The 13,728-nt window shown below is 39.9% G+C and overlaps 1 protein-coding gene across 5 annotated transcripts in view; it reads right to left on the reverse strand.

Moving 5' to 3' along the window:
* Positions 1-1,127: 1,127 nt before the first annotated feature.
* The window catches only part of fmnl2a (formin-like 2a), a 79,499-nt gene continuing 66,898 nt past the window's right edge, over positions 1,128-13,728 (reverse strand). Inside the window, exons 24-27 of one of the 5 annotated variants that reach the window (XM_080752555.1) lie at positions 11,559-11,654; positions 7,272-7,395; positions 3,763-3,861; positions 3,087-3,218 (exon numbers count right to left, since the gene is read on the reverse strand). In XM_080752555.1, the coding sequence (XP_080608681.1) occupies positions 3,767-3,861; positions 7,272-7,395; positions 11,559-11,654 (315 nt within the window). In that variant the 3' untranslated portion in view covers positions 3,087-3,218; positions 3,763-3,766. The other 4 variants (XM_080752557.1, XM_080752554.1, XM_080752556.1 and 1 more) reach the window with 4 other exon arrangements.

A 13,728-nucleotide genomic window follows, 5' to 3' on the forward strand; every position in this document is an offset into this window, starting at 1 on the left:
GGAAATGTGTCAATCTTGTGCAAATAATAGCAGGAACTATAAACTTCTCAAGATAAATTGTCCTGAGAACCCCATGACGTTATACACATCTCTTCTTGCTCTCAAAGTGCACCAGAGTACATGTAATACAAATGCAAAGAAAAGGGATAACATCCACTGACCACAAGGTCTGACCATCACCCAACGCCAGATTAGATTAGATTCCTGGTCAGACAGACCATTTCCTACATGCCACTTCACTATACTCTCCGTGTTTCGTGTCCGTCTCCACGGTACCTATCAAAGGATTATAATTTTTCTTTAATCTGATCTTGGTCTCGACCCTGGTTGGTCTCGGCTCAACCCCCTCCCATATTCTGTCTTGACTTGGACTCGCTTTAGGTGGACTCGACTACAACACTGCAAATCTGACTCCCCATCTTGTCTTGCACGTCTCTCCCCTTTCTCTCTGCCCTTGGTTTTGTCGACAGTGACCTGAAATAAATCACAATGCTGGAGAAAAAAGAAATCTGATGGTAATAATAATCGGGTTTTATAGTCTTAATGTCAGCAACTGCCACCAAGACTCAACAACGGTACTGGATATCATTACCTATGAAAGACCAGTACATTTCGTCTCTGCTTAGTGTGTGGGCTAATAGATCTTGTCAGTGGAATCGCGTTGCTAGGGAACAGCTTGGGTCCAAGTTTGTTTTCTGTCAGCTACTGATATTAACCACTGTAACAGGAATACGCTTGGACCCATTTAGAATGTTAAGTGTGAAATATACAGAATGTAAATATTCTTGCTTTCCTATGTTGATCGCTAATATGAACACTATTATTGACATCATAGAAGCAGTGTATTAACGGGTATAGTATCGCGTAATATTCTGTCCCCTGAAAGTGTAAGAGGTCCATTTCATCTATTGATTTCTTTCAATTCTGTTGCCCTAAGGGATATTTTGGGTGTCTGTTGCAGGCAAATGGAGAAAAGAGCAAAACATGACTGTCGAATCACATTTTCTCCTTGGTGGGTCAGTGGAAGAGCTTTTGCCATTCTAAACCACTCAAACATAGCCAGAACTCTATCGTCAACCGGAAACAAAACAATATAAAAATGGCAATCGTGTCGAGAAACCAGTGTGAAATATTCAGGTAAATAGTTTATTTTGATCATAATTCATTGAAAATCTCATAACCTAAAAAAAAAAAAAAGACATGTTATTTTAAAGTATTCTGTAATGAGCACACAATGCCTAAAATACATTTCTGATGAGAAAACAAAAGACATGCCAGTATTATCCAGTCAGAGGAATGATGCAGGTAGACAGTTAAAGCAAATCAGAGATGAACATGCTTCAATAGATAATGGTCCAGAGAGGAGGGCATATCACAAAACATCCACCAGCCTAATGATAGAATTTAAAATTAGCATTACAATGTGTAGCAATCATACAATGAAAAAATGAACTGTCCACATCAAATTATAACAGCAATATGTGCGGAATTACAGATAATTGGAATATATTGTAGTATGCAACTGGTTTTGATATTGCTCTGTGACACACCCTCAACAGCAATTTCAGTGGTCCAGTGCCTCGAGCATGGCTGAGGCAAATCTAATTAGCATGCTAAGGCTCTTTGTTAATAGCTTAAGCCAACGTTTTTGGCTTAATTAAATATACAAAAATGGAAACAAACTATAAGTTAAAATAACATTCATAATTGTATAGCACAGGGCGTTGAACTTTGTTTTAAACAATATGTACAATATTAACCTTTCGGTAATGGAGTTAAGTAAAAAAATGTAGCAAAATATCTGTACATTTAGAAAACTTGTGTTTTGCCATGTCTTCAACATTTAGGTGCTGTCACAAAAACAACCATGTCAAAAGGGAAAACATAAGCAAAAAGGGAACAGTTTTCAGTGGTTAAATACTATACATCAAAATTACAAAAAGGGTGAGTAGACCGTTGCCTAGATTCCAATTAGCCTTTTAAAAAGCAAACTTGAGATCCAGTTTTCACAATTAATCACCAAGTAGGTCTCAGTGTGTCTACGCTTGGCTGGAAGTGTACGCGATTACTGTAAGTCCTTTTAGAAGCTCCCATAAAGACCGTGAACTCAATTTTATCTTGGAAACCATTCAACCAAAATGCTGTACTGTCGCAGTGTTTGAAATGGACGGCACATTACTTCTACTTTAGCAGACAGCCTAGGTTTTATAGATATGGAGCTAAGAGTTCACGGCTTGGTCCACTAACCATAGTAACACTGATGAATGAGATGTCAATATGTTCTACAGTTCACATTATAGCCTGGTCTCGTTTTAATTTAATTTAATCACTTTCTCTGTACAGTCTATCTTTGCCATTTCTTTGTGGTCTTTTGTACTCGCTGAAGTACATCATTCAAATTTACCAGTTTTGGTCACTGTCTATCTCCTCTGATAGTCTCCTCTTAAGTGATATTTTTATTTTCTGTGTGTGTAAATGTTAGTGCAGCACCAGGCGGAGTGCCAGTAGCACTGGAATGCAAGGTACTAATGGCCTTTCATATACATTAATAAAAGTGAAATATTGGTTAACTTATTTTGCTAGGGGAAACGTATCTACTGCATTCTAGTTACGTTTCCCAGGAAGCATCTCTGTGTGTTGCTCTTTGTTTTCAGACCACCGTGTCCAATTCAACATGTCACAGGAGAGTTACAGTTAAAGCCTGGTCACGTTGTATTGCTTGAAGTGACAGTAATAAAAACAGACAGACAGTCATTGGACGAACGCATGACAAAATGACATTGGATCGCTTGCAAAAAAAAAAAATCAGTTCAGGCACTTGGCTTGTCTAAGGTTCTTATAGTCAACCTTTAAGACACTTCTGTTTTAGGTTTCCTTCCTTCGTGAGAAGCTGCTGCTACACACCACAGACATGGAATGACATCACATGTATTCTTATGTAGTATATATACAGTACATAATCATCTCTATGGTTGCTACTACGCTCTCTCAGCATCATCTTTCACTTTTCATCCTTCTCTCCACGTCCATCCTAGTTTTCCATTCCTTCCCTCTACCTCCCTCTCATTACCCTTCCACCCCGCCTCCTTTAGCACATGCACTGTTCCCTCGTCACATGACCACCTCGGTGTTCACCGGCCGTAGGTTCTGATCATCAAAGCGTCTCCTGACGCTCCTCCGCACGCCGTCTGCTCGCCTGTAAGGCTGATTCCTCAGATCTGGGGAGGAGGCAGGAATAAAAGAACTGTCAATCATCTTGTCAGACCGCTTTCACGAGCCCAGAGGCTCAGTGCTGGCAGCCAGTCAACCAAAGCAGCTTGGGTTCTACGCAGAGAATAAATAAAGGTAATGAAGGCTATACTTTGTCAGTCGACACTTCGCTGAAGAATTATTTTGTGTTTTGTTTTACTAAGACACTTCTCAACATGGTATAAAATCAGACTGGCCTGATGGGGATTAACATTTTCTGGCCTTGCTTAGTGTCGATATCCGGAAACTGAATCTCTTGCTTTTTTTGCCTCTATCAAATCACTTTGCTGATAATAGCTGATCTACAAGCTCAATAAGTCACAGCGTGAATGTTCGCCCATCGAGTTAACCAACGTAGACTGGCAATTCCAAACCAAGTCAATACACTACATTATGACACAGTATATGCTATATTCCTACTCTAAATAGGGGACAGAATGAGGGGGAAAAGGAGGTGGAAATAGTTCAGAGGTGAGAGAGAGAGGAGAAGGGAGGTAATAAAGAGTTGCTTGCCGGTTTAGGACACATCCACCACCACAGAGGTGCTATTGGAGGCATTCCTTACCCTCGAGTAGGCATTGGGAAATTTAGTAATATTATTCTTCTTTAGGGCTAGATGAAGAGAAGAACAAAATGGACATTACAAAAGGGGGTGGTCAGGGTGAACGGGAGAATGTCACCCTAAGTGTTTGTTTTTTCACAGTGGATAAAGCCCGATTCATTACTTTGCCGCACACCCGAAAATAGCCGACCTACAAGCTCACAATGTATTGTGGATGTGATGCGTTGTGAGCTTGTAGGTCTGCTATTTTTGGTGTGCGACGCCGTCATGCGATGGGGCATAAATTAGGCATATAAAAGAGAGAGAGAGAGCTGCTGAGCGAGCAAAAGCAGGTTTCTGGGGCCGGGCCAGAGCGGGGCAGCAGTGACAAGGACAGGAGAGGTGAGCGGTTAACCCATTAAGGCCTAGAAATGATTGAATGCTTTAACCAGTGAAAAATAGCAGATATACAAGCTCACAGTGCGAGCTTGTAGATCTGCTATTTTTGAAAAAGTCGTGAAAATGTGTGCAAATCTTTGAATATATGTATTTTCAAAGCGAACGTTTGTAACTCAAATTTTGCTTCTGGGTGGTCCCTGGAACTAAATATTTTGAAATGGGGGTCCGTGGCCAAATAAATATAATTTTGGGGGTCCTTCACATGAAAAGGTTTGAGCACCACTGACATAGTGGTCTCTCAAGAACAGACTAACTGAGCTCCAGTCAAGTGAAAAGGACCTTTTCTTTGACGATGGCTGGCCAGATTGCTGACATAGAAACATAGGTTTTTTCCAAAAATCTTAGAAGGATTCAAAAGACACTTATAGAATCGGGTCAAAATTCTAATTTTCACGATTTTTCAAAAATAGCAGATCTAAAAGCTCGCAGCGCGGTATCTGCTATTTTTTTATATTTAAAGCATAAAATATCGCGTCATAATGTGTTCAGGCCTAAATGGGGTTAACTGATACAGCTGGCACACAGGAAGAGAGGAGATCAAAGCTTCTCTAGGCTTGTTTCTTATTTTTTTTCTGTCTCTAAACCCAGACTGCTTTGCTGAGTGGTTACCAGCATGGCAAAGTAAGAGCCCGTTTTCCAAACTCTGACGTGAGCGCTATGCAAACATGGTTCCAAAAGAAAGACAACATAGAACTTTTAATAGCATTTGGACCAAAAACCAACCAAAAGCGTGCATGCAGCCAAGTCATTAATCCCTGAAGGCCAATAGTCATATGTGAGTAAGAACAAGTTCACTACAAATATGGTGATTCAGTGGCATTACCTGGCTGTATGTTAGTGGCACACAGTGAGAATATATTTATATTTAAAAGACAGTACTGGCCTTCAAAAAGAAAGAAAAGCATGCACCATGCATCACATTAGTACCTGTAAATAATATGGCTCTAGCCTGCTGGTTTACAGAAAGTCATGTGACTGAAAGCTAAGCACAAATTAAGCAGAACTATGTGAAGAGGGATGCATTGTGGGTAAGGGGTGCGGAAAAGCAATTGACATGCAATAAAGCCAAAACATCTTCAATATGAATTGTGATTCAGAGATAAACAGTTTTCATGGATTGGAGACATTAACACACAAAGGCAAAGTATAATGCCACAGCCACGTACAGTATTATTTGTCTGAATTAATTTGTAAGTGCAGCTGTACTAGCCTTGGAACATATCATTGAATATGTAAGAGCCATTTGAGCCATGATGCTTATTTTGATGATGTCATGCCATACATTTTGTCGTTGGATGGAAGATTAACGGGCAAATAAATAATTATTCTACATTATCTAATTGTGTAGGCTTCTTGTATATTAAGTAATGCAGATGTTTAACAATAAGGGTTAAATTGGTTATCAACTCTCCATCATTTAGCTGGGGACCACCTGGAACCCCCTCAAGGATCACTGGTGGTCCCCGGACTACTGGTTGAAAACCCTGAATGAACTGCTCCTGGTGATCAAAACTGCATTATCAAAAGCAGGGAGCTCTGTTTATGTATGTTATTTACTTTCTCACCACTAGATGGCGCCTATCAGCTTACTTAACGTTCCATCATGTTAAAGATATATATTTTTTTTTTCACCAATCTTCCTCTCCTGCCTGCACACACAGATATGGTGACCTTGGTTTGGAGACTGTTCCTGCTGTGAGCCTGTGACATTATGGTTTGCTGCAGTTGATAATACACACAATGATAATGAATGGGTGACACAGGTCATGCAAGGTAAGAGAGCAAACAGTTGCCCCACCACCATCACAACTGCTAGCCCTCCAACTCCTCATGCTGACGGTCAGGCATGCACTCGCACGCGCACACACACACACACACACACACACGATTGTCTCAAGAACCATTGTGGCTGCATCACGCATAATACAAACAGGTTCCAGGTGTGTGAGTATAGAAGAGGTAGTTATGAGAAGGAGAAAAAGTGATGGAGCACACATGAAGATAAGAGTGAGGAATAAAAAAAGAACGTTGTGTTCCAGCAACCTTTCGGAAGAGAGAGAGAGTTCTATAAGCTTAGTAATGGTACTCCTCATTGAGGGCGGGCTCGCAGAAGAACCGAGAGCCGCGTTTGGCTGTGCGGGCGGTAAATGGCACTGTCTTCAACACTGCATTGAGAACAACAGGGACAACAGCCACAGACAAAGAAAAGACACAAACAGTATAAGAAAGCAGAATGCTACAAAAGGGGGTTTAGCACTGGTTAGCACTAAGCAAATACCCTCAAAACAGCGTCCAGACTCCAGAGCATGGAAAATGTCTATACAATCTAGAATGTTCCACATTCTAGCAGGGTTATGCTCTATAAAAAAGGGGGCCTTGTGGGCTGCTAGTAAACTAACCTTAGTGAGATTATTACTCGTATCTATCAATCAAGTGGTGATTAAGTGTTAAAAATGTAGTAGACAGGCATTCCATAAACAGTGTTTTATTGTTACAGAGACTGGTGAGTGTTTTAGGCTTACTCTGAATTTCAATTGCTGGGAGCGTCTACCTCTAAATTTACAATACCCCTGAGGCGTGTTTTCACTGCTTCTCAGTAAATAAAGTATGTAATTTCTCCTCCTCTACAGACAAAGCAGCAGTCCATTGTGGAATGCAAGATCAATTCATTTCATGTTGTAGGAACTAGACACAGCCCGGCCCCCTGTATGTGGACTGGTGTTAACAAAGCAACAACAAGCAGATATAAAGATGAGCAATGATGATCGTCACACACATTTGAGCTGGATCGGAATGTCAACAGATTAGCTGGATTTTTACTCGGATTAATGTTAAATAAAGCCACCGGTTTTTGAAACACCTGACGGCTTAATTAAAAAAGAGCCGGCATTCTTGTGTTAGTGGTTAATCACCCACGTTAATGACACAGGAGAGCACCTGCATGCAGAGCGTCCTGTGTGTATGGTGTCAGTGTGTGAGCAGACTGGAGCCTGGCCCACTGTGGCCCAGGTTGTCACATTACCTGTGATGATGTCCTCGATTGCTCCGTCTTTGCCTTCGTAGACGTGACGGCTGTCCTTCACCTGCTTCTTCCTGAGCTCATGGATCAACTCCTGCTGCTGCCGCTTGTTCTTATGGGACGGAGACTGACACACACACACACACACACACACACACACACACACACACACACACACACACACACACACACACACACACACACACACACACACACACACACACACACACACACACACACACACACACACACACACACACACACACACACACACACACACACACACACACACACAATCAACTGATGTCCCATTGATTGACTGGGGTACAATTTGGCAGGCTAAAGGCAGCATGCTTGATATTTGGACAAAATAATAATGTGATGTCACAACAGGAATTGTCAAATATGGGTCAACAATGTGATGTCACAACAGATCAGCTATAGTAATTAAAGCGGGCCATGTTTGCAGCCGAAATCAATACTATATCAGTATTCCGATATTAACCTGCAGGGCCGCTTGAAATGAAAGTGGGGGCCGCATGTAGCACCCAGCCCGCCACTTGCCCATGTATGATCTAAATTCTAAAAGTTGGGTTAAGTATTACATTCTCAGTTACATATGCCATGCCAGTAACCAGATGTTGAGGGTTCAAACCTCCTGAAGAACATTTTCACAATCCAATCTAAACTGTAAAAAAGTGGGTTAAGTATTACGTTCTCAATGCAAGCATGTATGTCTGAGTGGCTGAAGAGATTAATCCAGGGTTTGTAAACTGAAGGTCAGTAGTTCAAAGCTCCCAAAGAACATTTTCACGTTCATCTAAATTCTAAAATGTGGGATAAGTATAACATTCCCAATGTTATCATGTATGTCTGTGTGGCTGAAGAGATGAATTCAGGGTTTGTAAACTGAAAGTCAGTGGTTCAAAGCTCCCAAGGAACATTTTCACTGTTCATCTAAATTCTAAAATGTAGGATAAGTATAACATTCCCAATGTTATCATGTATGTCTGGGTGGCTGAAGAGATCAATTCAGGGTTTGTAAACTGAAGGTCGGTGGTTCAAAGCTCCCAAAGGACATTTTCACATTCATCTAAATTCTAAAATGTGGGATAAGTATAACATTCCCAATTGTATCTTCCATGCCAGCATGGCTCAAACGTTAGATCTGTGACTCGTAAACCGAAGGTCCCTGGTTCAAAACTCAAACACAACTCAACCTCCTAAAACAGCAAATAAAACAAAACACAACACAAAAGCCTAAAAAAAAAGCAAATCAAACTGGTGAAAAAACAAAAAATTCAATATCTCAATCAAAATCCTTAAAAATAAATAAAGAATCCCCCAAAAAACATGCTTGTATAAAAAACAATTTGCTTAATATGTAATTTATTAGACTCCTCCCTCTCCTACCAGAGCTAAAAGCGGGCGTGAAGATGGAGGCCTCGATGCGCCCCGGCTTAAAAACGCAGAAAATGGAGACCTGCCTTGACCAAGATTCAAACCCACAACCTCCAGCTTATGAGGCCTATGCTTTACTCTTGCACCACAAGGACCTTCACACTAATTAGAATTTGGAGGTTATATTTAAAGTTAAAGAGAGACGAGACAGGTCAAAAGATGAAAATCCACAGCAAACACCTCTACCCCTGACAGAATCTGATACACCCTGTGATGATCAAAGTTCATTATGACATAACTGACATTTAGGTAATTGTTTAAAAAAAAGGTTTACTCTAAGTCTAAACCCAGATTTACACTTTAATTGAAAGCAAATAGACGTTTGTTTTAGTGTAATGTCATTAAAACTCATAACCCTTTGTCATATTTTCTTAGTTTCAGATGATCAACACTATAGCAGTTTTAATCAAACTTGTCTTTGTTAAATCAAGTACATTTGCTGTTCTAACTTTATACTTTTAAATTATGGCTTTAAGGTTTTCAAGTATTTTCTCAAACAGTGCTGTATTATGACCACAGCTTCTCTTAGATTAGCTTAAGTTTGAGAAAATATCACTTGATACTCTTGACACTTGATAAGCATCCAGCATATCAATCAAATCAATCAATTATTGGCTGAGCCCCTGTAAATGAGTTTGTTTGATGAGGGCAAGGTGTTCAGAACAAACCAAACCAAAGTTTAAAAAAATTAAGATTTATTTTCTTCTTGCAAGACATATTTAGAAAATGAAAAAAATAGATTAAGTTGAAAAATAGATAATAGACAAAAATTGAAAAATAACAAACTATGCCTAAAGCACAAAATACCTTAAAACAGGCAAACAGTACAAGTGCTACTGACTTCAGTACTGAGCTCTCTCTGAGAGCATTGTGCCCCTAACTTCTCCAGTGCTAGAGACAAACCAGAATGACTGAATCAATGCAAATTCAAGGAGCTTAAGTAGTGTGGGGCCACCCCCAATTGGGTCAAACCAACTGTCCTTTCTCAAGGAACACTACTCACATTCCCCTTTAAATCAAGTGAACCAAACTAAGAAAACATTTTATGAAGGAGAATAATCTATAAGGTAAGTACAATTCATATTTTTAGTAACCCAACTCATTTATAATGTAAATAAAAGCTTTAGTCACACTACAAAACTCCCCTGCAACATGGCCTGCTCCTCACTATAAAATGAGCCCTGGAGACAGGTGTGACTCTTTTGGAGGACATGACCAGTAACAGGGAGTATGTATGAGGTAGCAAGGATCTGTTGAATAAATATATGTATGGGAACTTTTGTTTACATCCGCTCTACTATAGTGAAAGAAAAATCCAAATACTAATACATGTAAGTAAAATGGTGGCCAAAGATACATCAAAAATAAAATAAAAAGCTGTTTGAATATTGTCAATTCAATTTATTATTAACCCTACTCGGGGCAATATGCTTTTTACATAAGTGTAGTCCAGGGTTTCCAAAAGGTGTCAGGCATTCAAGCAGATTTGAACTGGAAACACACATTATGTGTTTGAGCCAATGTATTAAAGGACCAGGTCACCTCTGGGACAACCAGATCTTATTTTATTGTTGTGTGGGACACGATCAACACAATCCTGAATTATTTTTTGTGTTCAAGCTGTGTTTTTAGATATGTTAGTATTTCAGCATGCTACAACTGGTCATATGATGCATTTTGCATATGACCAGTTGTAGCATGCTGAAATCGTCTGAAATACTAAAATATCTAAAAACACAGATTGAACACAAAAAATAACTCAGGATTGTGTTGATCGTGTCCCACACAACAATAAAATAAGATCTGGTTGTCCCAGAGGTAACCTGGTCCTTTAAATGAATCTATGGGAACCAGAACTGGAAATGGGTATGCCATTGCCAACTTTTGGAAACCCGGGAGGACAGTTATTCACAGAAGCGGCTTGTAACAGAAAAACACATCAACCAACAATATACAAACAAAAGGAATTCAAGCAGCTAAATGTGGAATAAATGAGATACAAAATAACACAAAAAAAGAGAAAAACAAACTGACACATTTACTGTTAAAGTCATGTTGCTGAGTGGATGAACAATTTAGAATGACGGTTAGTTTTGCAAGCAGGTAAAATGTAACTACACCCCCATGGCAACAGGGAAATATCACTTGCTAAAACATGTCCAGAAGAAGCCAAAATGCTTCCAGCCCTCAGGAGCATGTGTTGGTTACAGAAAGAATTCAGGTTTCTTTGTTTTACTCCCATAATCTTAGAACAGAATTTGACAATATTGTTCTGTTACTAACAGTACATTTAACTGTAAGGATGTGAAACCTGCACATAAAATAAAAGACCCAAAAGAAGGTGAATTCTTTTTAGCTTCACATTAGCACCTAGTGAATTTAAGACCGTCATACCAAAATATATATTCACAGTCACACCCATTGTGAAATTTCTCCCACCAGCTGTTTGGCTTGTATTCATTTATTTTTACAGTGAATTCATCCAGCCCTAAGTGCTTGAGTGTGTACCCTTGTATGTTGTTGTGTGTTAATGGGACCATTTAAGTAGCGTAATTGCTGATCCCGACTTGATGTAATGTGACCCAGCAGGGTGTCGAGGCTGCTGAGCCCAATATAACTACAACAAACTGGCCAGCCAGCACACAGCTAATCCTGCCCCAGGAGGCAGGGATGGAGGGATGGAGGGGAGGAGATCAGTGGAGACGGCTTTACCTTCTTCTGGCATGCTTGATCCACCATGTTCCATAAGTAAGGAGGGGCGGTGGCAGGGAGCTGGGAATGAGGAGCAAGAGGAAAAGGGCAAAGCGGTGGGGGAGAAGTGAGACTTACCTTCTGGTTGTCCTCCATCATGGCCTCTTGTTCCAAAAGTTTTTCCATCATCATCTGCTCCTGCCTCTTCCTGTGCTCGTTGTCCTCCTCTGCTTGCTGCGGGACACAAGACACACACACGGTCAAATATAGAGCTATGTTCTTATTCTCTCAGAATAACCTTTTGGATCCCAACCAGTCAGGAGTGGCTCTCCTAACCGTCTGGTTGTACCCAACCCTTTTGCCACACAGGTTGAAGAGCACATCACTGTATGCCAGGCTGACATCTCACGGTTGATGTCTTCCCACTAACCTCAGACGAGAATGAGCTTCTCTTCTCCCCTCAACGGCTTGACTATTGCAACTCCCTCAATTAAACCCTTTCGATTAATCCGAGTCTGAAAACTCACCTCTTCAACTCTTTACAACAATACCCTGTTGAAAAACTGCTGCGTACCTGGATCTCAGTCAACCTGTACTCCATTGCGGCACTTCTTGTCTCCCTTTTTTTAAATAGATGCTGATTAATTAGACAGTACCAATGCGTTTAAAAAGTCTCAACATCCACCTCTCCATTGCAACTAATACTATGCATATGTAAGTTGGTAATTATTGTTCACATGTGTTATGTTGACATATACCATTTGCTTGACCACAAATGCTAATATTGTTATTCAATTAGCATGTTGGTTAGACAGATGCTACGTTTGATGTTTACCTTGTATCTTTGTAGCACGTAATTGTTTTCTTTGCACTCTATTTATGTGACCATTGACTAGTCTAGGGTTCATGCCATTTACAGTTCAATCAGCCTAGACCAAGACCAGTGGCTCCTAAAGCGGGTTATCATCAATATTCATCCAGGGGTGCCAGGGAATCTGCTTTTTGTCAATGTTCAAAATGTATAAAACACCTTGTTACTCTTTGTCCTCCTCTGTAAACTGATCATTTTGTTTAGAATTGCTCCGATTGTGATTTTTAGGTCCGATACCGATCATCGATCAACTGGAATCAGTATCTGCCGATACCAATATTCCCGATCAGTGTCAAATCCATAAATTATTCTATTTTGTTACTGTAGCAGCATTTATATATTTAATGATTCTTCTTACAAAACATTCATTTAAATGTAACCTTAACAATTGTGAAAAGTACATCTAACCCGCTTACTGACAACAACTCAAATGCACAGGTCTGCGTGTGTCACTTTGTTTCTGTTTTATATTGTAGTCATTTCCTCAACTGTTTTATCTCACCGTTATTGATAGTCTTTGCTCTTTTGAATACTTAAGTATTCTTAAAAGCATGCATTTTTGAATAATTGTGTATTTTTAAAAGACACAGCAACTTTCACTAGTTGAGTCGTATTTGACCAGGAGTAGCTAAACTTTGACTCAAGTACTGGGGTTGAGTTGATTGAATACTTTGTCCTGCTTTAGCTCCATCTTATAGTGAAGTGTATTATATCTCTGACCACCAGATGTCCTGCTGAGATAGAGCTGACCATTCTGTGTCTCTGAAACCTCTCCATGCTGCAGGAAGAAAATACCAGGCATTTAACCAAGCTTCTTTTATGTAATATACCAACTGTACCATTGCATTGAATCTTTCTCAAAATAAAAATAAAACACTGACATACGGGTCATTATGTCTCCATATACATACTCTATATACACACACAATATTCTATTTATACTCCTGCATATCACAAAGTGCATACAGAACCAATGTCTAGTAACACATGCACCACAGGAATCATTGTAGACGACAGGGAAGCACCATAGATGACAGGGAGGGAAGCACCATACTGTAGGAAGCATCAATCAGGGGTTTTCAACTGATTATGAACCAGGGACCACCATGCTGACTAAGAATCAACCTGGGGACCACTGTTGTGTTGGGAGGGGGGATATGGGCATGATGTGGGGAAAAGGCTTGAAACTAATGACTGTTAAGGGCTTAATGTAATTCATTAATTTGAGGTGAATTACATCAAGCCCTTAACAGTAATTATTTAACTGAGATATGCTAGTGGTCCAGAGTTCAGGAAATATTTAGAACCATTGATCTATTCATATCCCATGTTGCCCTTATTCTGTTCTCTTAACCTTCCATATTAAACTCATGTTAACTGATTCATTGCACCTCATGTATGCTCGAGCAGACAAATGCGATTGATTATTTGGGCACA

Source organism: Nannobrachium achirus (genome assembly GCF_963921795.1).
Source record: "Nannobrachium achirus genome assembly, chromosome: 22".
Taxonomy (NCBI): domain Eukaryota; kingdom Metazoa; phylum Chordata; class Actinopteri; order Myctophiformes; family Myctophidae; genus Nannobrachium; species Nannobrachium achirus.